At 39.2% G+C, this 27,898-nt stretch overlaps 2 protein-coding genes across 3 annotated transcripts in view; both read left to right on the top strand.

Moving 5' to 3' along the window:
• Positions 1–26,604, top strand: part of igdcc4 (immunoglobulin superfamily, DCC subclass, member 4) — a 98,680-nt gene extending 72,076 nt beyond the window's left edge. The window contains exons 11-21 of one of the 2 annotated variants that reach the window (XR_008644112.2): positions 5,761–5,991; positions 6,598–6,699; positions 6,796–6,979; positions 8,710–8,837; positions 11,365–11,535; positions 11,641–11,775; positions 14,747–14,849; positions 17,319–17,535; positions 23,052–23,180; positions 24,144–24,854; positions 24,956–26,604. Coding sequence is in view for 1 of the 2 variants with exons in the window: in XM_055203600.2 (XP_055059575.2) it covers positions 5,761–5,991; positions 6,598–6,699; positions 6,796–6,979; positions 8,710–8,837; positions 11,365–11,535; positions 11,641–11,775; positions 14,747–14,849; positions 17,319–17,535; positions 23,052–23,180; positions 24,144–24,695 (1,952 nt within the window). In the remaining variant the exon portion in view is untranslated. Of the gene's footprint in view, positions 1–5,760; positions 5,992–6,597; positions 6,700–6,795; positions 6,980–8,709; positions 8,838–11,364; positions 11,536–11,640; positions 11,776–14,746; positions 14,850–17,318; positions 17,536–23,051; positions 23,181–24,143 lie in introns of both variants that reach the window. The other variant, XM_055203600.2, reaches the window with a different exon arrangement.
• Positions 595–2,341, top strand: LOC129416479 (uncharacterized). Its single transcript, XM_055170786.2, has 2 exons — positions 595–1,367; positions 1,865–2,341. Exons 1-2 carry the CDS (start codon positions 846–848, stop codon positions 2,339–2,341), a joined length of 999 nt encoding a protein of 332 aa, XP_055026761.2. The 5' UTR covers positions 595–845.
• Positions 26,605–27,898: the final 1,294 nt, after the last annotated feature.

The raw sequence follows: 27,898 nt of genomic DNA, 5'->3' as shown, positions 1-27,898 counted from the left end.
TGCTATTTAAACAACGTGGCGCTAAACGTGAAAATGATAATTGCGCCGGGTTGAAACTAGCAAAAGACACTTGCGTCGCGCATTGCGCTGCATTGCACCGGGTGCATGAAAGAGCCCTTAGTGTTATAAATGGCATTACAACACAAAATTCATGACTGACAAAGTCAGTCATTAAATAAACTTGATTCTCCACAGAAACGCACACAAAACATGAATTGTCACCACTGTGGAGAGAAATACAATAAAATATGCTGAACAGGGTTCATGTAAGGAAACACTGATTACCTAAACAGTGAGTTCACAAAATTATCATTTACAACAAAACAACATCAATGATATAAGAGCTTAAACCTATATGACATTTTATTAACAAATATGTAAGTATTTAAAGTTCTTATACTGTGAAAAAGCTTTAAAAAATATTTAACAAAATATTCAGTGTGCAAATTAATTTAAGTTAATTTTACTTAAATGTTTTAGTTTAATGGATTTTATATGCTCAAGTTAAATGAATTTTTGACTTGAATGCGCTACATTTTTTGATTAAAATGTACTTAATTATTTTAGGGCTATGTGCAGTGACTATAAAACAGTTAGGCTACGTTTACATGGAAACTATCTGAAGAGAAAACGCAAAAGTGGCGTTGCGTTATCACTTTTTATTTCGCGTTTATACGAGGGTTTTGGGGGTGGAAATCTGCGTGCACACGGTGACGCAAAAGTGTGTGATATTCTATGTAGTGTGCACTCCAGACGGCTAGGTGGCAATGTGAAGCACTGACACACAACAACACCAAGTCTGCGCGCCTGCGTACAAACGTCTTACTACTAGCGCGAAACACAACATGGCGAAGCGAACAGCAAAAGCTGACAATTTTGTCTGGACAGACGAAGAGGTGGAGTTATTGCTGCAAACAACCTTAAATTACAAAACAACAAAGGCACATCAGGGCGTGGACTGGGAGTCCTGCCAGGCAAAATATACAGACATATGGACCGAATTTCTTCAGCAGTATCCTATACCTGGAGGGACATCATATCCACACGAGAAAGACGCTATTAGTAAAAGTCAGATAACGTCAAAGCTGAAAGCCATCCGGATCAAGTATAGGCAGGCTGTGGATACCCAACGGCGGAGTGGCCATGGGCGAGTAATCACTCTATATTTTGATTTATGTAACGAAATATGGGGTGGGTCGCCAGCAACCACAGCAATAGAGGCCGGTGTTGAAACATCAGAGGTGAACGAAACCGTGGACACTAGTAGTGAGTCAAACGCGAGCATTACATCGTCTGACCTGCCGAACACAGAAGAATCAATTGTCAGCCCCCATACCTCAGCCCAGAAGCGGAGAAATCTACTTCAGGTATGTTTTTGTTTATTACACAAACCATGCCCAGTGGTGTAACGTAAGTCTACGACGTAATACGCAGTTATACCCACTAAGCTCCATGATTTCCGTCCAATAACATGTAACAACATACTTTTAATTATAAATTTGTCATCTGTGTTATTTTTGTCATCACATAGGCTAAATAAAAAGATATTTCCCTCGTTAATAAAGATACAACTCCATAAAAATGTATAAAAAAAATGTGTGTCAGAATACTGGAAATGAAGTTTTTGACGGTGAACATTTTCCTGGGGGAGGACACCCAGACACCACCACTATGATATGCCCCCCATATATATATATATATATATATATATATATATATATATATATATATAATATACAGTACAGTATACCCACTACAATACATTACACTGCACCACTGACCATGCCATACTATTTATCATTGTCAATACCAAAGATATCATTAGCTAATGAACGTTAATACTTTCCCTCTGTTCTTTTTAAAGGCAAGGCTTGATGGCCATAAAGGTGAAAGGCTCCAGAAGAAACTTCGGGTGGATCCAGTGCAGACTGACCTCGACATAAAGAAGAAGATTGTAGATATTTTGGAGAAGGCTGAAAAAAGCAACAGCAATAGGCTGGACACAATTGCAGAGGCTCAAATTAGAATAAGCCATAGTTTTGATGCCCTTGTGAGACACATGACATCTCAGCCACAAGCAAATCGTGCCCCACCTGACCACTACAACACAGCACAGCTCATGGCCCCTGCACATCCATACACACCATCACCCATGGGCCCTGCACATTCATACACAGCTCAGTCACAGCTCAGTCAATTCGTACACACCACCACCTATGGGCCCTGCACATTCATACACACCAGCACCCATGGGCCCTGCACATTCGTACGCAACACAGCCGATGGGCCCTGCACTTCCATCCTCCTACAGACAATTCCTGCTGGGGGAACACTCCGATGAGGAAGAGACTTAACCTGTGTCTCTTTAGGAAAACTTTGAGTTTGTAGAGTTAAGTTAAACTTGTTTACATTTTGTTAAACTGTGCAGTACCTGCCTACTGTTTAAGCACTTAAGTTCATTATTTCTCAATCACAAAGTGATATGAGCCACAAAGTTAAATGTACACAAAATGTGTAAGGATAACTGTACAAAAATAATTAATGTTTACAGTATCATCAGAGGTGTTAATTCTGTTAACAATATTTACCAGGCTGTTGTGTTGCAGTTATGGACTGGAGTAAAATAAAAGAGACCACATGCTTTAGTTGACATGGCACTTTATTATTCTTTGCATTGTTGTATTTTATTGTCTATTGCAATAGTAAAGGACAAGTTTGCAGCTTGAACAAGCATATCTTAAACACACCTGAGATTAAACACTGTTCATGTTGACTAAGGAATACAATTGGCTTGTTAGAATCAAAGTCATTTTAACAATGCTGTGCTGTATGTGAATACACTGTAGGTATACTGATCACCTTGCTGTAGAGAACGTACAGCCAATAGTCAGCTACCTTGGTCACTGTCCACACGTGCTAGTCCATAAGCTATTAAGGGTCAAGGTATTTGGTGAGGATTCTCCGCACTCTCTTTCCACTTCCCTCATTACAGTCAGTCAGATAGCTGTTTGTCTGGGTGGGAGGCTGCACATCCCTGTCATGCTCTATGGCTTCCTGCTCAACATGGTGATCCACAGTGTCGTTACAGGACTCACAGTAGTTGTGGAGCACAAAGCAAGCGTAAATAACACTTGGCAGGTCAAGGAGATTTATGTCCATGGGCCGCCTCAGGGCTGCAAACCTGGCCTTTAGCCGACCAAATGCACATTCGATCACCATACGGGCCTTACACAAACAAAGTCCAAAGTACTGTTCTGATGGGGTAGAGCCTCCATTTGAGTACTCTTTCATAAGGTAAGGGAGAAGGGGGTAGGCAGGATCACCCAAAATAAAGATGGGTATGGGCTGCTCTCCATCCACAATCTGCTTTTCGAGTGAAGGTATCTTCCCAGTCTTGAAGTAGGTGTTCACTTTGGAATTGGCGAAGACACGCGCATCGTGGACACTTCCAGGCCATTTTATGACCACATCCATGAATCTGTAAGGCAAGCAAATAGCATATTTTCATTCCAAGTGCTTTACAATTTTAGACAATGACAATACAGTGTTGCACAGCATTGTTAATACAGTACAGGCCAAAAGTTTGGACACACTTGACTAAAATGTTAACTATGATGATATTAAAAATCATTTAATCTGAAGGTGTATGGTTAAATGGTTGAAATTACGTTTAAAGACAAACATATACATGTGCAAAACATTAATTTCTGTTAATAGAAAAGTAAAAGTTTATTTTAAAATAATATTTTTTAAATAGATTACTTACACCAAATATTGAAGAAAAAGCTGTCAATAAGAGCCCAGATTAAATGTGAAGTCCTTCTATATTATTTAAAATTCATCTTAAGTAAAACTATAAAAATTTCTTGATAAAATGACGCTAGTATAAAATGACACGAGTATGGTTTTGCAATTTCTAGGCAAAGGATGACTGCACTTCAGATGATAAAATTTAACAGTTTAGATTTATTTTGGATGCTTTTAGTCACCAACATAATTCTCACAGTTACATTTGTGTTATGCCATAGTTTGAAGAAGTTTATTATTATTCTGTTATGTGTACAAATATATAACGTTAACGTAAATAAAGATCGAGTAAATGTGTCCAAACTTTTGGCCTGTACTGTAAATGAGATATAGAAAGAGCACAAATGTGCTTAAACACCTTGATTAGGCCTACCTGTATTTGTGGTCGCACACAGCTTGGACGTTTAGGGAAAACTTGCCCTTTCTGTTTATGTAATCCATGGCGTTGACGGCTGGCTGTTTTATTTCAATGTGGGTCCCGTCTACAGCTCCCAAACATTGAGGCATTCCATGATCCTGCAGAAATCCGCAAACGAGCTCCTCTGCCTCGGGCACAGTGAATGGCAAATGGATGTATTTCGGACCGAGGTGGACCGTTATAGCTTTGCATGTTTGTCTGATGATGACCGACACAGTGGACCGTGATAAGCCGAAGGCGTTCGCGGTTTTTCGTAGCCGCCCCTCGTCGCTTAAATAATACAACGTGCAAGCTACCTTTTTGAGTACTCCAACAGGTGTTCTCATGTTCGTTGTTTCACCCTTGATGTAAGGGCTTAGTTCTTCACTTAAGGCGACAACACAATCTTTGGACATACGGAAGTTTTCACGCCATGCATGGTCATCAACTACTCCTTCCACAAAGTTGTCCCACCATTTACTGGTTCTCCCAGGTCTCGTCCAAAGCCGCCTGATTTGCCTCCGACGAATCGGCGCATCAACAATTTGATGGAGGTAATTAATGCGCCTTCTCTGATCAGTAATTCTAGTTGTGAATATTTCGTACAACTGCTGTAAAGACTCTTGTATATTCATCAGAGCTGCTATGGTAACTTGAAGGTCCGACGTATGGAAGTAATCCGACATGTTTGTTGTTATTTTTTTCTGAACTGGCGCTTGCCTGTGACGTAAACGCGTACGCTACGAGAGCCACCGTGAGCAGTCTTTTGCGTTTTTACCCTTTAGACGAGAATGCGAGGGTAGATCGTTTTTAAGAATTCCACTCTGGAGGGTGGTTTCACTTTTTTGCGTTTTTAAGCCCCAAAAACGCCGTCGCCGTGTAAACGAAAGGCACATCCGATAAAATATTTTTACGTTTTCACCCTCGAGCGTTCCCGTGTAAACAGGGCCTTAAATAGTATAAGAAAATATCATACGAGTTACTGTTCCCACACAGTTCATTTTGTACATGAATTAATTGTGTATTTATCATCATTTTATTTAGAAAAATCTAGTTCTTAATAAATGTTAATATTACTATGTAGAAATTATGAGGGTTAATCTAATTTATTTTACTAAAAAGTTTGTTTTTTCAGTGTGTGAAGGAACAGTAAATGTAAATCAAATCAGTAATATTTGCAATAATGCAATAATTTGCAAATCTCATAAACCCATGTTTTATTCACAATAACACATTAAATGTTTCAACTGTACCAATGCAGGCACTGTAATTTGGTTTTGCCACAAACTTAAAACTTTCTACTGATATCAAATGCTTTTCTCCTCAAGGAGAAGTAAATAATCAATAAAAAGTATTGAAAGTGCTTGTCAACTTAGACAACACAGTGTGTAATCATTAAAAAAATACAGTGTTTATTCTGTTTCTTGAAAAAGAGTGAATTTGGACATACAAGCTTTCTGAGGGACAGTGACGATATGCAATTTCTTATGCATTGTCCAGGTATGTCCTCCACACACAAAACTTTTCTCACAATTTTCCTCACTTGTCTCTTCCAGTGCTCTTTGCTCCTACTGAGCTCAAAGTGAGAGCCAAAATGCATTCCCTCCTCGTCACATGGCAGCCACCACCCAATCACACACAGATCACCGGCTTTAAGCTTTCCTGGCGGGAGATGGATGGAGAGGAGTCGGCCAATGAGGAAAACCCTGTGATCAGTGAGAGGTTCCAGATGGGTCAACAGATCAAACTGAGGAAGAGAGTGAAACATTATGAGGTCACAGGCCTCTGTGAGTGATGAGCAGTAACTTTATTTATATACAGTACGCTTATGCACAAACACAAATCTTTTTAATTAAAGTACTTGTATAGCAGAGCAGCTTAGGGTTAATTGGCTTGATAGCTGTACAGTGATCTTCTGTTGCTGTCAGCAATTACAACAATTTGAGAAAAAACAGAAACCGGTTGCCCGGTGTTTTGGCTCGCATCCCAGAACTATGGGATGCCAACACCTATTTACAGCAGTATTTCTTTTATGCTTTTCATAGCAAATCAGGTCAAATCAAATCTTATTACACCATATAGATGAGTGTAACAGTGGGTGAAACTCGTGCAATACAAACTGAATATACTCCGGGCACACTGTACCACGTATACAAATACAAGAATCTCATCTGCCTGTCTCGGTAAAGATGATTTTGCGCCAAAATATTACAGAATTTGAATAGATGATATTGGAAGTCAGTAAACAGGTGAAGCATTTCCTTTATTCATTTAAAAGCTAGTTAGCTTATTCATTGGGCATTTTAATAAAAAAAATCCTTTAAATGCTTTCAATTCATCTACATAAATACATCTAATGACATAATATGATCGTTTCTTTCTGGTTGTTTCAGCTCCTGATCGGCTATATGAGGTGAAGGTCTGGGCATTTAATAAACAGACTGAAGGGTATCCTGCTGTCTGGCAGGGCACAACAGAAAAGTTCACAGATCGAGGTGCGAGATTAGACAGGGAATGACTTTAAATAATACCTACAGATTTTATACTACATGTATCAAAAGTCTTAACAATTTTGTGTGTGGTTTGCTTAGTGCGGACTCCAGAAGCTCTCCCGCCGCTGCCGCCCATCAGCGTCAGAGCCCGCGCGAACAGTTCCACCTCCATCTGGCTTCGCTGGGAGAAGCCGCGCTTTAGCAGCGTGCGCATCATCAACTATACTATACGCTGCAGCCCAGCAGGAATACGCAATGCATCGCTGGTCTCATACTATACCAGGTGTTATACTGTACATATACACAAACCATATGCTCATGTATGCACAAATTATGCAAAGTCAAAGTGACGGCACCATCCTGTTTTCTCACATGCTCGCTTGTTATTTCGCTTCCTCCCTCTGTCGTTCACAAAGTCATCTACCAAACAATAATTTTTCTCGATTTGTTTAAAACGAGAGGCGCTTCCTGCAAATTGTACTCTTATTTACATATGTTTCCAGTACTCTTTAGATTTGAAGACATATGGTAACACTTTACAATAAGGTTTTACGCATTAGCTTACAATAAACAATACTTCTACAGTACTTATTAATCTTAGTTGATGTTACTTTCGGTATTTACTAATACATTTATAAAATCAAGCATTGTACCTGTTAACATTAGTTAATGCATCCATAAACTAACATGAATAATTGTATCGCCATTAACAAGAATATTATATATGTGAGGGATTGGACGAAGAACAAGAGAACCCAAGCGCAGACGATGTCGGGAAAGTGAACACTGAACATTTATTTACATAAAACACTGAAAACAAAAACCCACGAGGGGGCAACACAACATTAAACATGATATTCAAAGATACTGACAAAACACTGATTCAACAAGACTCTGATGTAACATTTAAACTGAATTAAAACACGACATAATAATGTACATCAATACACAATGACCCAGCACAAGACAAGAGGAGATTAAATAGGGGAAAACTAAACAAGATAACAAGGGCAACACAGGTGATGGGAATAACTAATAATGAATAATTAACAAGGAGAACAAGGGGGCGGGGACTAGGAACGAGACACCAGAGGCACATGACCCAATATACAAGGCCATTAGCCTCCACATAGAACATGAGGCCTAGTCCACACAGACACGGGTATATTTATAACCAGAGTTTTCGCTAAAAAAAAATCCTGTCCACACATGCTCGGTTTAAATTAAATATCCATCCTCACGATAAAGCAAAAGCACGCTGTCAGGCGCTGTCAAGAGCATGCCACACCAGCAGGCGGGGATATAACCCAAATCGTGTTCCGCAATAAAGTGAGATAACTGAGCATCTATCTGTTTACATGTTAGAAGCCCTGTTAGCTCAGTTATTATTAGCAAGATACGTTCGCCATTGCACAGAATCATCAACAAAGCAGTCAGCGGCGCACAATCTTGACGTCAAACACAGTGGATAACGGCGCACACTCTGACGTCGCAAGGCAAACCCCCCCGGTTTTACTCTCTACACGACACCACTGTAACCGGGGTTTTTTAAAAAGCTCACCCTGGCCGGGGTTTTCAAATATGCTCGGTTTCAGTGCCCTGATACTGCGGTTTCGTGTGGACGAACGGCCGAACCGCGTGAAAAAACTCACGGTTATAAAAATACCTGTGTCCGTGTGGACTAGGCCTGAGGCTGTCAGAACCCTGCCATCATGATAAAACATAAATATAAAACAAGACTCTTATGGCAGGATCCTGACAATATACATGTTGAAAAACGATATTGTTTGTTGTTAGTTAATGCATTTACTAATGTTTATTAATATGACCTTATTGTAAAGTATTGCTATTATAAAGTATTTATTTGTAAAATGCTTTTATCCAAATTGACTTATGGTGCATTTGGGGTACACATCAGTATGTGTTCTCTGGGTTAAAACTGATATTTTAAAGCACAATAACATATTTGCCATTAAAAACCTCCTAATAAACATGTCTCTGTACTGTTTTCAGCACTTTTCAGGAGATTTTACTAAGATCACTAAAGCCTTTTACCAGCTATGAAATGGCTGTGCAGTCTAATGGAGTTGATATGAGTGGACCCTTCAGCACCACGGTGGAAGAGTCCACACTTCAAGACAGTGAGTATACGGCCGCTTTTAATGCTGAAATAAAACGCTCATGCGTTAAGAAGAACAATGCTGTCTTGTCTCGGCTAATGTTTGAGAGTGAACCTCCGTTGAAGCGTGTATACAAATGTGATTGTCTTTAGGCTTTCTGGTGTGTCAATTGATAAATGTGCATATATTGAGTCTACGCGAGTTTGTGTGTGTGTGTGTGTGTCTGTGTGTTTGTGTTAGGTTAACAGCTAGGGGATTAATATGGAGAGTGTAAGAAGATAATTGGCTTTAATTAAAAGCCCAGATGGAGTTGCCCCTCTCGTTGGCCAAGAGTTTTGCAGTTTGTCAGTCAGTCTAGCCAAGTGATGGCAGGGAGGGCCATGTTGCCACAGCGATGGAGTGTCATCCTAACTGAGAGGAGCTTCATCTGCTATTTGGGGGAGTTAGGGGGGCCTGGACACTTTCTTATTAGACCTCATATTATGCTGAAAATGTATCCTTTAAGGCAGTGGTTTTCAATTCCAGTCCTCGGGCCCCCCCTCCCAGAACATTTTAGATGTCTCCATATATAAAAACACCTGATTCCGATCATCAGCTCGTTAGTGTGTTAATTAAGGAGCCGATGAGTGAAATCAGGTGTTTCATATAAGGAGACATCTAAAACATTCTGGGAGGGGGGCCGAGGACTGGAATTGAAAACCACTGCTTTAAGGGACACTCAACTTTAAAAAAAAATAGGCTCATTTACCAGCTCCCTTAGAGTTAGAGTTTTACAGTTTTGGAATCCATTCAGCCGATCTCCTTGTCTGGCGATACCACTTTTAGCATAGCTTAGCACAATGCATTGAATCTAATTAGACCATTAGCATCACACTCAAAAATAACTAAAGAGTTTCGATATTTTTCCTATTTAAAATGTGAATTTTCTGTAGTTGCATCGTGTACTAAGACAGACGGAAAATTAAAAGTTACGATCTAGGCAGATATGGCTAGGAACTATACTCTCATTCTGGCGTAATAATCAGGGACTTTGCTGTTTTAACATGGCTGCAGCAGGTGCAATGATATTACGTAGTGCCCGAAAATAGTCCCCTGCTATTGAAAGATACTAAGGGGACTATTTTCGGCTGCTGCGTAATATCATTGCGTCTCCTGCAGCCATGTTACGGCAGCAAAATCATTGAATATTTTGCCAGAAGGAGAGTATAGTTCTTAGCCATATCGGCCTAGAAACTCGCAACTTTTAATTTTACGTCGGTCTTAGTACACGATGTAACTACATTTTTAAATATTAAAAATATCCAAACTTTTTTGTTATTTTTGAGTGCGATGCTAATGGTCTAATCAGATTCAATGGATTATGCTAAGCTGTGCTAAAAGTGCTAGCGCCAGACCCGGAGATCGGCTAAATGAGTGTCCCTTTAAAGGCAGGGTATCTCATTTGATCCAGAAACATTTTAGTTATGCTGGTTAAAAGTCTTCTCACATCCTGATAGCATCACTATGTTAAGTTGTTTAAATGTATTTGCAGAAATTTATGTAATCTGCGAAAGCCGTAAGACCAAAAAATGTTCAACCAATCATAGATCTCGGTCCAAACGGACGTTGCCTTTTTTGTCCCTCATCCGTAAGCGCAGCTTGTTCACAGAGACACCATACGTCATCGGCGCGTTCACGTGCCCTCACCTCCCGTCTGTAAACAGACGGAGAATGGCAAAGTTTTACGCTGAATTGACAACCTGCACAGGAGCCACAAAACGAAAGACATCTTTTAAAACAACAACAGCAAACTGCCTGGATCATCAGCAAAGTTTTTTTCACTGGTGAATGAGACATGAGATGTGGACGTCTGATCTGTGCGTGTTCATATCATGTGTTTTAAAATAGGCATGACTTTGGATGGCGATTTGAATGGAGGGTTGGGATCGTGATTTGCCATTCTAGTTGTACACAAACAAGTAATTTTTTATTAAAATGCCATCATGTTATCTTTTTATACGAGGCTAAATGAGGCAAAGATCCAAAAAGCACATACATCCATCATTAAAATAATCCACATGTCACCAGTGGGTTAATAAATGTCTTCTTAAGCAACACAAGAGAAAATGATTATTATTTTCAGGTTATCTAGTGATAAATTCTTATAAACATGTAAATAAATCAATGCTGTAAATTCAGATATGGTGGCAGGTTGATAACTTTGAATATCATTGGTTCTTGTGTGTCTTGTGATGAAACTAATAGTTGCCAAAAAGATTTTTTATTCTCCAGTCCAAAAAAATGTAAGTATTGCATATGACCCATATGTTATATTTTATAGCTTTTTGTGAGAAAAATTCTAAAAATAAAGTTTTTATTTATTAGAAACCTTTACTGTATGTTCTTTGAGTGTAGTCAGAGCAATCTGAGATAATTAAATAAGAATATGCATTATAAAGATGATCATGTGAAAATAAATGATTTGATGATTTAAATATAATTTAAATATCTTTTTGGTGTTGTGTGTTTGTGATTATATACTGGGTAATACTGGGTGTTTTTATCGCAGAACCATCCTCTCCTCCTGTGGACATGCAGTTAAGTGCACTGGACTCATTCTCTGTTCTGGTTAGCTGGCGCCATCCACTGGAGCCAAATGGTATCATTTTGACTTACTGGATCCTCTACACTGGGAACATTAGCAATCCGGACCACCTGTGGAAAAATGTCACACACGATGGTAAATCTGCAAACAGCATCTGAATCAACTAAAATGTTCAGGTGCTTTTGTCTATTAGCATGCTCCCATTTTCCTGTTGGTCTCATTTTGCCCCCTCTTTTTTAGGTTCTGTCACCAACGCTGAGGTCCAGGGCCTGTTGAGTGGCAGCCGTTATTATTTTAAGATGGGGGCCTGTACTGAAGTGGGGGTGGGACCATTTTCCCCTGTAAAGGATGTCTATACTCCCCCAAAGAAATACGGTGTGTATGTCAGTTTACTGTGTGTATAGACGGTTTCAGCAGTAACAACATAAACAAGCAGCTTTCGTGGTCATCACGTAACTTCCGGTAAACTCAGCGAAGAATAAATAACAACAAAGTCCTTTTAAAGTAGTTTATTTATATACCAAGCAAAATAAACAACACGTAAATTACATAGGAACGCAAAACATTTGTAATTTTCGACTAGGTATTTGTTTAAGAGATCAGTTTCAGCAACTAGTCAGACCATTAAACAAACAGAAACCAGAAGTAAAGTTCAGACCAGACGCTTATCGCGTCAACGCACGTGTGCCCGATGAAACGGTCTATATGCCACTTGTGTACCAATTCAGGTGTCTCACAGTTTGAAATGCATCACAGTTCTATGGTTACCGTAGGTTCTTGGAAAAGTAAAGCTGACATTAAAAACTGATTTGTTAATGTCACAAAATAATGCACAAAATTATGTAAAATTACAGTATTATACTTTTGTATAATAAGTACTCATTTTGTGAAATAACGCAAATAAGAAAACATATACAGTACTGTGCAAAAGTCTTAGGCCACCACCAGCTTTGTTGTTTTAGCAAAGTTTTAATGTCCATCCATATTTATTTTTACTCTTCTTATTAAGATACAAACAGAAAATACAGGAAATATGTACAAAAAATTATAAACAAAACAATTTAACCTGATAAGGAACACTGTGCCGTACACGGCACACCCCTCCCTAAAGCCTAGTTTATAGTCGCCGCGTCCGCAAGGGCGCGTTGGTGCGCGCGGCAAAAATGACGTCAACGCGGAGTGGGCGGTCGCGCGCGTTGGGTGCGCAAGACCCCATTTCGCGTGGCGAGGTGCACGGCATTTTTTGTAACTTTCCGCGCGGCTCCGCATCCGAAAATGACCGAACTCGAGGCGATTCTGTCCGAGCAGGCAAGCCTGTGACGTATCTCTTTGATCAATCCAAGCAAAACAATGTATATATTTATCTGACACTCTGTAAGTAAAGTATGGAAACTTTGCAGTTTAAAACACGAATTATTTTACATGATTCAGAATGTTTGGCTTATATTTGTATTGAATGAACCACTGGATGAGGAATAAAATATAAACCTTAAGATGTCTGTTCTGTTTGTTTAGTAAAAACGTTAATGAAATGATAATGTTTAATAAAGACATATTTAAAAGATTGTTGTTTTATTCATGTTCTCATATTTATTTATATCAAACTCTAATGTTAAAAGCAGTAGGGTTGTTCATGGTTGTTCCAGCGGACGACTTCTTCTATCTTCTTCTTTGTATTTGTTTTTGACTTTATTGCTCGCGTCGCCGCCTGGTGGTTAAAAAAATAGTGCAACGGCGAGCGCGTTAACTATAAACGTCTCGTCCGTTTGGTGAGACGCGCGCGCGATCCGCGGAGGCTTGCGTTGCGGACCAAAGCGCGAGTATAACCAGCCCTTTACACGTGAGGCTGCATTACGTCATTGTAACTTTGAAGCATTAAATCTTTAAAATATACGGTCATGCGGCACATCGTTGTAAAGCTTAGACTTTCGGGATTCCATTAAGCGCACACACAAAGCATAATATAATTTTTAGCAGTCATAAAACTGTAATCTAGTTGTTAGTTACCTGAACCGGGCAGCGCCGATTTAGGATATTTACTTACCTTCAAAACCTTCCTTAATCCGCTGAAATTGTCCAAAACAAATTGTTCTTAAATCCCCAAAAGTCCAATTAAATGGAATATCCAAGCCTTTTAATCCAAAACGATTTGTTCATCTCACAATCTTGACATTTCTGACCGAATTACGATATAAATAGTGTATACAATTAGTTCACTAACGGACATTCGTTCCAATCTCACTTTTCATTCACAATTTATAATTAATATATTCGGATCTCGGGTTTATTGTGCGACGTCTGAGGAACAAATACGCCCCCTTGTGGAATTTCAGTCGTTCCATAAGGGGCTACATGTCTTCTTCAGGCATCAGTCAGTATTTAGTGTGACCTCTCTTGGCACGGAACACATCTTGAGCTTTTTTGAGGAGACTGAAGTCATTCGATTAAAATTAGAAATTAGGATTTAATTTCATTTAGGTTTAAGAGATCCTGCAGTTTCCTGCTATTGCTCAAGTGGATGTGGAGTTTACCCTAAATACTTGACACTTCAGCTTGTACTTTTATACTGTTTTTAATACTACATACACATTTCCTGTATTGGTTGTATTCTAATAAAGAGACTGAGAAATAATTATATGTAACCACTATACAATTGTAAAAACAACAATTCTAATAGTAGCATGGTGACCTAAGACTTTTGCACAATACTGTATATGTAAGCAGTTCAAGGAAATGATATGATGTATACCTAAACGTCCCATTCTATCAAACTTTAAAATACTTTAGCTTAAATACAAGAATGTGCAAAAGTAATAAGAAAATTGACCTAGTATCACTGCAAACTTTATTGTGTTCTTAGTGTGTAATGTATTGTATCACTTTAGTAATGCAGAACTTTTATTTATAATGCCAGTAAAGTTTCTGTGAAACTGTATAAGATATCGCAGGTGTGTGTTTTGTGTGTGTGTGTGTGTGTGTGTGTGTGCAAAGATTAAAAAAAATGTGTGTGTGTGTGTAAAGACTGCCATCTGCCTCTGCCCATCACTGACACTCAATTAATGGCACTCCCACTGGGAGTGTGAAGTGATTCAGTCCAGGCTCACACACACACACACACACACACACACACACACACACACACACACACACACACATGCTGTCTGAGGGAAGTTGGACTCGAGACGTGTATACACCCACAAGATCACTTCATTATTATTGTGTTATATTATTATTAATATTTATTATAGTGTAGTAAATTTTATGCAGAATTACTATTAGCATTAATTATGTTTAATAACTACTTGATTACTTTTTCTCTTTTATTCTTTCCCTGTGTCTCTTGTAGAGCTGGATATCCACGCTGTGACTGGTATCATTGTTGGGGTGTGTCTTGGTCTTCTCTGCATCCTGCTCTGCATGTGTGTCAGTCTCCGCAATGGAAAAACAAGGTGCAAACCGCTTCAAACGGCTTCTTTAAAAGCTTTGTTGATTAAAACGGGAGCGGTGTAATAATGGGTGGCATTATTAAAAGACCTTAAAGACAAAGACCAACAATGCAGCAATTACAGCTCAAGCAGAAACGTATTTTCCCACAAGGGTTGCCTGCCTTCAACGACCGATAGGCTGAAATGAAAAAAGCCATTGATGCCTTGTGAAATATATTCAAATGATGAAAGTTTCAAGGACCTTTTTGGATGTTGCTTCAATCTAGAATGAGACACGGGTGAATAACAGTGCTCAATCACACAGTGTGCGAGTGAGTGCAAGTCTGTCTGTAGCAGATGTAGCAGATGTGCGGTATTGAGCGCTGAATGACAGAGAGTCATGCCTGATTGCTCTCGTTCTATTAGAGCGCTCCAGGCTTAATGAACGGCAGTAGAGGCCGATTGAGTCTGTAGGGCTTTTGCACTCAGAGAAAGAGAGAACCGAACTCATTACACCTTCTTCTGACAATTGTGGTCGACCGCAGCGATTACGGGTAACAGAATGAATATGGGGGTCCATTATATACACATGACCTTTACGTTTTAAGCCTTTCATGAAAGTATACATTGACATTAATAGGGGAAGATCAGACAAGCTGTGTGAAGCCGGGTTAATATACACTCGTCAGATTGGGGAGAAACTACCGGCTGTGAATGTTTTTAAATGGAAAGGACATAAAGGGGACTTGCTATTCAGACTACTAGACACATTGTGCTTTTTCTTTGTGAGGATTCTAGTTTCAATTGAAGGGGTATTTTGACCGCCTCTTCATTTATGCATTCACATTTATATTTATACATTTGGCAGACACTTTTATCCAAAGCGACCTACGGTGCATTACAAGGTATACATTTTTACCTACATTAAATGACCTTTTGCACTCCTGCTCTACCACTGAGCTATACAGGAGCTATCTTTTGGGCTTCAAAAGAAAGCAAAAGCATTATAAAAAAAAACTCAACATGACATTCTGTATATTTCAAGCGTACTGGATGCACACCAAAGGGTTTGATGAAAAACAAAGTAAAACATAATCCATTACTTTATAAAATTCTTGGCCTGCTTCTTGAGCTGACTAAAGAATGCCATCAGGTGTTTGAATGAAATGAGGGTGAGATTTATTACTTATAACTAGGAATATTCCATTTTCTTAAAAGAAAAATCCAGATAATTTACTCACCACCATGTCATCCAAAATGTTGATGTCTTTCTTTGTTCAGTCGAGAAGAAATTATGTTTTTTGAGGAAAACATTCCAGGATTTTTCTCATTTTAATGGACTTTAATAGAGCCCAACATTTAATACTTAACTCAACACTTAACATTTTTAACGGAGTTTCAAAGGACTATAAACGATCCCAAACGAGGCATAAGGGTCTTATCTAGCTAGATTGTCATTTTTGACAAGAAAAATAAAAAAATATCCACTTTTAAACTACAACTTCTCGTCTAAATCCGGTTGTGATGCGATAGCGTGACCCCACGCAATACATCATGACGTCAAGAGGTCACAGAGGACGAACGCGAAACTCCGCCCCAGTGTTTACAAGTATTGAGAAAGAGGACTGTTCCGACGTTGTTGGTTGTCGAATGATATTAATTAATGTCTTTGTGTCAGTTTATTGTTTACAATGGTCCGCAAATGTGCGTTTTATATATGTAACACGTGACCTCCCTACGTCCCTACGCATTTACGTTAGGTCGTGCATGACCGGACCTAGACGAAAAGTTGTGGTTTAAAAGAGCTTATACTACGGGTCTGTTGAATGCTGCATTCTGATTGGCTGAGATGAGAAATGTTCTATGGGTGTTGATTATTTTTCTGTAAACCGCACAGCTAACTTTTCAAATGTCTTAAAAATACCATGTTTGTGGTAACCGTGGTATAAGCGGAATAATTGACTCTGAATTATTTGAAAATAATGCACACCTGCGGTCGTCTTGCCGCATTACCACCTTGGTGTGCATTATTTTCTTATAATTCAATGGCCCGTCATCAATAATTCCTTACATATTTTTTATTTTTCTTGTCAAAAATGACAATCATTTCGCTAGATAAGATCCTTATGCCTCGTTTGGGATCGTTTATAGACCGTTGAAACTCTGTTGAAAAAACTGTTAAGTGTTGAGTTAAGTATTAAATGTTGGGCTCTATTAAAGTCCATTAAAATGAGAAAAATCCTGGAATGTTTTCCTCAAAAATCATAATTTCTTCTCGACTGAACAAAGAAAGACACCAACATTTTGGATGACATGGTGGTGAGTAAATTATCTGGATTTTTCTTTTAAGAAAATGGAATATTCCTTTAAGAAGTGGAAGTGTCAACACTTATCATCAAAAAAACCTTATCATCTGCTAGTGTGGACACTATCATTTTAAGAAAACACACAACCTTTATAGTGTTCAATATTTTTTCTCTTTGTGGCTTTTAGGGATGTGTCTGGTGTACTCGACTCCAGTTCTTTAAGCCCTCATTACAGGAGAGGGACCCGGGGCCAGGTGCCTGCTGCCACACCCGACTGCAGTGACTGCCATGAGATGGAAACACTCATGCCGCCTAGTGCACAAGACCCCGCCAGATCTGTCACAGAGCCCAGCGAGGAGCAGAGGCTCATGGGAGAGACTGGCGATGGCCCTCCAGATTCTAAGGTAATTGTTAAAAATGGAGGTATTTTCAATTTGGCTAGAATCTATATTATTTATTGTGGGGGTGTTTTTTTTAATAAGGACATTCTTGTTGTTGCTAAAAAGCATCTTTTCTAGTGCTGTGATGGATTGCAGTTGATCCGTGGTCCGTACGGATCACAACCCGCGGTTCGGCTCGCCTGCGTTTCCTGGATTAATATTAAAATTTATATAGGGAAAATGTATCATTTTTGTGTTTCTAAGGCTTGCAAATGTTAACATTTAAGTGATTTAAAACAATTTAACCACAAAAGGCGCTAAAGTGAGCAGATTTCTGTACGCACATGCGGTTAAATGTGTCATCCCTTCAAAGATCAGAACTCCTCATGTGTAAACTATAGAGAGAGTTGCGCTAAAACAATGTAAGATTTTTTTGTTAAGCGACTGTTTATGCTGCATCTTCTTCCTGGAGCGCCGTTTGGAAACTCCCCCTCGCCTGTGTGTGTGTGTGTGTGTGTGTGTGTGTGTGTGTGTGTGTGTGTGTGTGTGTGTGTGTGTGTGTGTGTGTGTGTGTGTGTGTGTGTACGCATTTAAGTGCCCTCAGTAGTGCATATACAGAGAGACACGTTTCAAAAAGCAAGCGAACATAAAATCTTTCTGTTCTTGACAGGGCACATACACACAAAATGATCTCACAGTATTCTTTTTCTAATAAAAACATTTGTTTATGTCTTAAGTGAATTATAGAGAGAATTATATACCAGTCTACTGTAACCTCAATTAATCTACTTAAGTCTGTGTCATTAATGTTAATCAAACAACCCAAGACAAATAGAAAATCACATCTGTGGCTCTAAATTTAATTTGTACAATAAAGACAGTGTTATTATTAATTTAATTCTTTCCCCGCCAGCATTTTTTTTAAAAAGTTGCCAGCCAGCGCCAGCATTTTTCATGATTTTCACAAAAGTTTAATGCCTTCCAGAAAATGTTCTTCTTTAAATATATAAACAAACAATATATCAGATGAAAGAACTGACCCTCTGCTTTCAAAAAAAAAAAAAACGTTTCATCCTACCTTCATTAGTTCTCTTGTAATCACCTCTCAAATATGTGTAGGTTTCTTCAATAACACCCAATTTAGAGCAAAAAGCTGAGATAATTAAATTTTTGCAAGGACTTTTGATAGAGATCAGATGCAGAGCGATCTTTAAAACATACACAGAGTTATTTCTCTTTCACATGAGGCGTTACTTCCAGGTTGTAAAAGTTGCGGAAGATAATAGCAGTTTTGCTGAAAGATGGAAAATCTCGTCATTGGCGGGGAAACGTTTTCTCTTAATTGACGATATATCTCGTCAATGGTGGCGAAAGAGTTAATGTGCAACTTAGTTCTTTTTTATAAATGTTTGTAATTTCTTTATTTCTTATTAGATTTTTCCCACCCTATTTTTGCTGATCCGAAAAATGATCCGATCCGTGCCTCAAAAACCGTAATGTAATCCGAACCGTGAGTTTTGTTATCCGTCACTGTCAGGATTACTGGAGAGAACCCAAGCGCAGACGTTGTCGGAAGGTTAACAGTGAACACTTTTATTAAACATACAAAACATAAATGCTCATGAGGGAGAAAACACATTACAGCACAAACGACATACTAAACACTGAACTTGATTAAGACTCTTTGACAGAAAACTAGACTACAAGACAAACACAAGAACCATACAAAACGAACGTGCACAGGACAAGGAACACAAAGGCATTAAATAAGAAAGACTAAACAGGATAATAAGGGGAAAACAGGTGAAGGTAATGAACTAATGATTAAATGATGAGCTGGGAGAACAGGGGGCCGAGACAAGAGACAAGACACCAGAGGCACATGACCCAATATACAAGGCCATGAGCCTCCACATAGAACATGAGGCTGTCTGAACCCTGCCATCATACCAAAACATAAATATAAAACAAGACTGTAATGGCAGGATCCTCACAGTACACCCCCCCCCCCCCGGAGCGGCTACCAGACGCTCCTCAGGGAACACACTAGACAAGAATCACAAAACAGATTGAACAAGACTAGATAATAAACTCAAACACAATAAAAATAATAGTGAGTCCAGGGGAAAAACACAAGAAAAAGCAATACAACTAATCAGACATAGTCCAGAGGGGTACTAGGTAGTCCATGGGGGCGCAGGACGTGGGCGCAGCTGGAACAGTTGCGTTTGACGGGTCGACTGCGCGGGCTGCGTTTGACGGGTCGACTGCGCGGGCTGCGCTTGACGGGTCGACTGCGCGGGCTGCCCTTGACCGGTCGACTGCGCGGCTGCGCTTGACGGGTTGACTGCGCTTGACAGGTCGCCTGTGCGAGACGGGTCGGTTGCGCGGGACGGGTCGACTGCGCGGGACAGTCGACTGCTTAATTAAGAGAAATCATTTGAATAAAAACGTGTTCCTGATTAATTTTTAAGTGAATCTGTAATACAGCGATTATCCACTAGATGGCTAATTTATAAAAACACCCAATTTATAAAAAACTGAAGCAAAAAAGTTTTAAACACTATGTATTTTTTGATAATGGTTCTGAATCTGATCTCTAACAAACTTCCTTCACAAAAATGCAATTGTTTCAGCTTTTTGCTGAAAAATATATTTTTAAAGAAAAATACCCATATTTTCTTTCTTTCTTTCTTTCTTTCTTTTTATTTCGAACAACAAAAAAATATATATAAAATAAAAATAACAAAAATAAAATAAAATAAAATAAAATATGAAAATACAATAATTGAACATACAGTAATTGCAAATACAATAATTGAACATACAGTAATTGCATTACCACATAAAAAAACCAAAATATTCTTTTACTTTCATGTGTTCGAAAAGGAGCGGGATGAAGCAAAAGCTTATTTTTTTCCCACCCCTTAAAGAGCCATTCAAAAATCTAATATATTTCAAATATTTTCTATATTCTATATCTTTCTATTACAATTACAACCAATTCCCCCTATTTTTAAAATATGAACCTAATTTACCTTTTATTCCAAACAACCCATCACACTTTAAACTTAACTAGATAGAAAAGTTTGAAGACAAACTTTATGTTGGCTTGACAAAGCCTGGCCTAAAAGTTTAAAACCGTTTGAGAGAAACTTAAAACAAGTTTAGTTTAGTAGTCTAACTTTCCATAAACATGATTTAACAAAAAGTTAGCATGTTAACATGATTTAACATGAAGTTGGCATGATGCTAACATGAATTAGCATGAAGCTAACATGATGTTAACATGAATTCGCATGAGTTAGCATGATGCTAACATGAATTAGCATGAAGCTAGCATGATGCTTATAAGAATAAGCATGAAGCTAACATGAATTAGCATGAAGCTAACATGAATTAGCATGAAGCTAGCATGATGCTAACATGAATTAGCATGAAGTTAGCATGATGCTAACATGAATTAGCATGAAGCTAGCATGATGCTAACATGAATTAGCATGAAGCTAGCATGATAGCATGAAGCTAGCATGATGCTAACATGAATTAGCATGAAGCTAACATGATGCTAACACAAATTAGCATGAAGCTAGCATGATGCTAACACGAATTAGCATGAAGCTAGCATGAAGCTAACACAAATTAGCATGAAGCTAGCATGAAGCTAACACAAATTAGCATGAAGCTAGCATGAAGCTAACACGAATTAGCATGAAGCTAGCATGATGTTAACACGAATTAGCATGAAGCTAGCATGATGTTAACACGAATTAGCATGAAGCTAACACGAATTAGCATGAAGCTAGCATGATGCTAACACGAATTAGCATGAAGCTAGCATGATGCTAACATGAATTAGCATAAAGCTAGCATGATGCTAACATGAATTAGCATGAAGCTAGCATGAAGCTAACATGAATTAACATGAAGCTAGCATGATGCTAACATGAATTAGCAAGTTAGCATAATGCTAACATGAATTAGCATGAAGCTAGCATGATGCTAACATGAATTAGCATGAAGCTAGCATGAAGTTAGCATGATTTAGCATGAAGTTAGCAAGATTTGTTATGAAATTAGCATAAAAGCTAGCATGAAACTAGCATGAAGCTAGTATGACTTAGCATGAAGCTAGCATAAGGCTAACATGACCAAAAGATCCAACCCCCATGCCTCTATGATGTTCGGATACAGAGATATAAGGCTTTGTTTATTATGTTGCTAGGGTGCTCATATTTGGTTGCTAGGGGCGTGGCTTAATACCTCAAAAGAATCCTCAGAGACTGATTGGATGCCTGAGTAAAATGAGCCCACCCCCATGTCTCTGTGACACTCTGCTGCAATGATATCCATCTGGGCATTTTATAATGGCAGTCTATGGAAGATGTTGCTAGGGTGCCCAAAAATGGTTGCTAGGGGCGTGGCTTAATAGCTATGGGGTGATCCTAAGAGACTGATTGGATGCTTGAGTAAAATGAGCCCACCCCCATGTCTCTACGACACTCTAAAGTGAAGATATTCCATCTGGGACGCTTTTATTCCCTTATATGGGCATGTTCCCTGCCCCATTATAAGTCAATGGGGAAATTTGGGTGCCTCTTACACCCCAGGGGTGAGACTTACACCCCAATGTGATGTATGTTCTTACAGAGCCTGCCAGCCTCTTCAAATGTGGTAACCCACAAGTTTCTACAAATTCCTCGCTTGCAGCTATGACCCGTCAAAGTTGGTCGTAATGTTAAGTCAATGGAAAATTTGGGGTGTTTGAGCGCCCCGTTTAGGAATTCGGTAGGTCCCATCAATTAGAAAAGATATAGCATAAATCTACGTACCAGTCTTAAAAGTTTTGTAAAGTTTTGTGGGTGTAGCTTGAAAGCTCTAGGAGGAGTTACTGTTAGAAAAAAGTGTGAACAGAAGAATAATAATAATAATAATAAGCTTAGATCGAAGAACAGTATGTTGGCTTTGTCAAGCCAACATAATAACCAATCTTTTGACCCGCCCTCACAATCATTACTGTTCATCCTCATAACCTTCTAGTAGCTTATTTTTATACATCTTTTTAAACTGTTTAAAGTTTCTACAATATTTAAACCCCTGCTCCAAATTATTCCACAACCTTACCCCACATATAGTCATGCACATACTTTTTAGAGTAGTTCTTATTCTGATCTTTTTAAAGTTTAATTCATCTCTCAAATTATACGCACCCTGCCTCTCCATAAACATGTACTGTAAATTTTCTGGAAGTAAATTATTTCTTGCTTTAAACATAAATTGTATCGTCTTAAATTTAACCATTATTTAGGAGTTTATAAGCAGAGAAAAAATATAGATAGGATGAAACGTGTTTTTCCCGTATTGTTTGTTTGTTAATTGTTTGTTTAAAAGCAGAGGGTTTGTTCTTTCATTTGATATATTTGTATGTTTATGTATTTTTTTTCCTGGAAGGCATTTTGTGAAAAAAAAGGCTGGCAGGGAATGAGTTAAAAGCATTGTTACATACATAAATATACTTTTTTATCTGCTTTCAACCCCAGCCAGCTTGGAATGGATCCGTGAGTCGGAACTGGGCAAACCGGATCACAAGATACAGAGATACTATAACTGAGGATTCTTCTGCTCTCATCAACAGAGCTCTAGAAGGACCAACATCAGAGAACAGTAAGGTGAGATAAAAGAAATATACAGTACATAGATTACTGTTTGTGTTAGGTGCATTGTGTAACATTGAGGAGACACATAACATATTTGGCATCTATGTCTTGCTGAAATACTTAATATCTTTGAACATCTGCTGGTGTGCACTCCGAAATGTGTGTGAGTGGGGGATGGAGCTGATAGATTGTCCCTCATGTGCACAGGAAATATAGACAGTAATTATCATTAAGCAGTCAGTGGGGATGACACACAGCTAATTAGTATGTGACACTTAAGATGAAAGGCTGAAGTGTGCATACTATTTACCAATTACTGTCCTACATAAAGGTCTACAGCTATATGAGCAGCAGAAATAACATGACACCTTTTGCCATTTTGCCTCCTCACCTCATATTAACATTGATTTATTCCTCTGTTGACATTTTAAAAAAACATTGTTTCTCCAATTCTTATAATTCAAACCCTCATACAGTAGGAGTGAATATGCAAAACTATAGTAAATAAGCACCTACTGTACAAAATGTGCACAAAAAGTCATTAACATTTAAACTTGTGCCATCCCCACAATGTCCAATTTTCATCCCCAGACTTTTGTGTTTCACATTTAAAATATATGTAAATTTATAATAAAGATGTATTTAATAAGAATTATAAGAAATTAATGCAAATTTGATCATAATCAATATGAATAATATAATAAATTCAGCAAGCTCCTCACGGCCCTACAGTACATGGATAGTAAATCTTTTAATACATCATGGAAAACTATACAGTATGTCTGCAGGTGCCTTAGTATTAATTGAACTGCATTAGATGTATTTTATGAGCAAAATAACAAGTTAATAATTTTTAAACAATCAGGAAGAGCTTTTGAGACGTTAGAAGAGGATTTAGACATTCTGGGAACATTGAAAGAATGTGGTGTGACAGCTCTTTGAAATGTGTTATCTTGTGATGTCCTGTATTTACAGAGTGGGCATGATGACATGCTGTATTCCCTCAGCATGAACCAAGTGGAGGCTGAAGTTATCGTGCATTCACAGCTGTCTAACACAACAGTTGACCAGGGTCCACAAAGCGACATGGAGCTCCATCCCGAGTCTCCATCTTCCCAGCACCCTTCTCCTGGAGAGAAGGCAACTCCGTCATCCCCTCGCCAGCGGCACGGCACCCCCCCTCCGCCCTGTGCTCACAGCGAGGACATCCGCGAAACTCAATCTTCATCTCCAATACCCAGCACGCACATCTCTGAGGTACTGTCCAATCACAATGGACCATATGACAGCGGTCTCAGCCAGCTACCAGTGGGCGGTGCCAAAAACCAAGGAGTGGGGCTTACTAATGGGTTCCACTCGCCAAAACCCCTTCGGCTGAAGGCAGAAACTCTGGAGAATGGGGCCCACAGACTGTGCCCGGCGGGGAAGGTCATGCCCACACCGGGTCTCCCCCCTTCCCCCTCATCCTTCACCGGCTCTGGCTTTGTCCGTTCTACCTCAGGGGCACATAGCTACGTGTACCCCTAAGCTGGAAGGAAGAGATTTTTTAAAAAGACAGCGTTCCCATTATTCTGGGAGAGGGTTTAGAAGAGGAGACTTTAACTATGCTGGAGAAATTTATGTTTTCTCGTAGCCTCCTCTCTTGGCTCAATTTAACTAAAACCTTTTGGTTCCATTATTTTATATGTATGTACATACAGAATATTTTTTTAGCACTAGTATCCATAGATATGCATTTTATGGCATATCAGTGGCACACTTTAATCCCTCTTTTCCTGCATGTACAGAATGTGAAGAAATGGTATATGTTTACATGCATACGACTCGAAGGATCCTGAGGAGACCGCAGTGCTGGGATCAGCTGTGGAGAACTCATTCACGGTTGAACGTAATGGATTGATTGGAGAATAGCACTATCAGTGCTAGCAGGTGTAAACCCATTCTGTCAGAGAGAACCCATTACCCTGCCACAAAAAAACACCTCCTGCTGTCTCAGGGTCACCGCCCTCCCCCTCACCTACCCAAACACACACACAGGTCTGTGCTTCAAAAACAGCTCTTCCAAAAAATACCACTGCATGTATACTGAACCTAAATACGACACAAAAACACATTCCCTGACTAGAGCTCAAGTCTCAGGAGTTTAAAATTTAAGGTGCATTTATCAAGGTCTATGTGAATATATATATACATTCAGAAGACGTGTTGAAATGAGGAAACCGTATACATTTTAACTTTTAAAACGGACTTCACGCTGATTCATGCTCCGAGTTTCTCTCAGTCAACAGCACTACCTCATTTCCTCACAGGATTATTCTTTCTGTGTGATTTTAATGAGTTTCATTAAGAAGGCGACTTCTTAAATCCGGTTTATGAACCGTCTAATTCATAGCCTTTGATAACAGCAGAATGTACTGCCTTTCTCACCTTGTGTCTGTATTCTTCTGTAGTAACTGTTACTGAAACTTTTGTCTCTGGTTATTAGCCTGTGTGCAGGCATGCTGTCGTCGGCTTGTTCAGTTCGTGCTATTCTTGCTAACATGGCTTGTTCGCAACGGTTTTGCAATATACTCTTCAGCTAAAAGGGATATAAACAGGATGAAAGGCTAACCACATGATTTAACCTGAGACCTCGGCATTTGTGTCCATAAGATCTACCTGTTGACTCGCCAGTCATTTCTTTCTCTCAGGGAGCTCTTTGCAGGGAGTTCGAGAACATTAGGAAACAGTCAAACTAGGAAATAAGCCTCCATTTCTCAGACAGCTTTTATCCACATGTTATAATTTGTTTTATCGCCAAATGCATTGGGTTCATTTGGAAATGTACATAACTTGAGTCCTCCATGCAGAAATCATGCTGCTGTGAGCAGGGTCTGTATCTCTATCGCGCTTCCTTTATATGCATTATTTAAAGTTTCTTTTAAGGAAAGTACGTATGTATTTTATGTTTATATGAAATGAATTTTACGCAATCAAAAAAAAAGTTTTCAACTGATTTTCTTTAATATTATTTCAATAGCAAACATCGCTGAATAGTGAGTTGGTGCTAGAGCAACACCAGGTTCTTTTAAGATGATCTTTAAAACATTCCATGTATGTACGTCAGCAGGCCAAACTCAGGGCTGTTCATTTAGATAAAGATGGTGAATGTCTCAAGTACTACGACTACTTTTATTCAAATGTATCTCACACGGCATCAGTGTATAGTTGTCAGTCATTGCTGGGTCTGTATTGATATACTGTATGTGGCCAGTCAACAGTTCATCCTTGCTCTGTAGCTTCCTGTAAAGTTCATGCTTTATACTGCGATTATAACGTAGCTGATTGTTACACCTCCTACGAGTTCAGAATGTTTGTTGTAGAGTTAAACTGTAGAAATGCAACCAGAAAACACGAAGCATTTTCTCATAAATGCAAATGTTATTTTACACAGAAATTATGCTTGTGCAAGTTCATCTCTGACATGTACTTCACTGTATGCAGTCGACATGTTTGTGCGGTTGTCAAACAGTCCTAGCTTTGCTCGAGTCTTATGCCAAGTACCTACAAAATTACATCAGATTGTATTGTTAAGTCTATAGCGCACCTACTGTACAGCATTGGGAATGTGTGAGGAAATTTGACTTATTTTTTAGTTTTGCCTGATATTGGAATAATGGGTTAGCTATGTGATGTCACTCCACTTTTTTGAAGGTATGCTCATTTTCCAGCTCCCCTGGAGTTGAACATTTGATTTTTGCCGTTTTGGAGTCCATTCGGCCGATCTCCGGGTCTGGCTGTGCCACTTTTGTCATCGCTTGGCATAATCCATTGAATCTGATTAGACCATTAGCATTGCTCTCAAAAATGATAATTATAATATTGCGAGCAATGATGTTACGCAGCACCCAAAAATAGTCCCCTTGGTTACTTTCAATAGCAGGGGACTATTTTTGGGCACTGCATAATATCATTGCGCCTCCTGCAGTCATGTTACGGCAGCAAAGTCCTTGATTATTACCCTGGAATGAGAGTATAGTTCTTATGCTGCGTTTACACCAACCGCGTTTGAGGCGGTAAAATCGCGTCTACCATGCCTAGTTTGCCGCTTGAACTGTTTGAATGCATTCAATCTCAACATCGGTCATCTTGCAAACGGACAACCGCATAGCACTTGCCCCTCCCACAAGAAACGGATTTTGCTTCTGACGCGCGTCAAGTGCTTGCTTTTTCCGCGCATCTAGAGCATGCATTTGACGCGCGTGTGCAGGTGCTATGCGGTTGTCTGTTTGCAAGATGTCTGATGTTGATTGTGCATTTATCGAGAGAGTTACCGGTTTGTATTTGGTCACCTTACTATAGGGGAAAATAAACAGCGCGGGTCGATAAACGTCACGTGACTCAAAAGAGAAATGTGTATTTACAACTTACCAGGTTGCCCGATGTCCTCACTGACACTCTTCGAAGCGAGGTCCTTTTTATTCCTGTCTCTATAGAAATAAGAACTTGTGTCGTATAGCTCCGTGTGACTGCTTGAGGGCAATATCAAGCGTTCCTTCATGTTGAATGAGTGACTCCGGGCGGGGCTGCCGCCACAGCAGCAAGCAGGCTCCTGATTGGTTAACGCGGCGCGAAAATCTGCCAAAGTTCACATTTTTCAACTCGGGCGTCAGCCGCAAATTCGCGCCAAACGCAAAATGCACAAAAAGCACGCCGCCAGACGCGTCTTTACATTGACTTAACATTGAAAT

Source organism: Misgurnus anguillicaudatus, chromosome 21, assembly GCF_027580225.2.
Source record: "Misgurnus anguillicaudatus chromosome 21, ASM2758022v2, whole genome shotgun sequence".
Taxonomy (NCBI): domain Eukaryota; kingdom Metazoa; phylum Chordata; class Actinopteri; order Cypriniformes; family Cobitidae; genus Misgurnus; species Misgurnus anguillicaudatus.
Note: the sequence above shows the minus strand (reverse complement) of the source record. Positions and strands in the feature narration are given on the sequence as shown.

Bases quoted from the DNA above. Each gene is read 5' to 3' on its own strand.
- LOC129416479 (XM_055170786.2), top strand. From the start codon at position 846: ATGGCGAAGCGAACAGCAAAAGCTGACAATTTTGTCTGGACAGACGAA. The intron at 1,368-1,864 runs GTATGTTTTTGT...TTCTTTTTAAAG, and splicing joins AGCGGAGAAATCTACTTCAG to GCAAGGCTTGATGGCCATAA.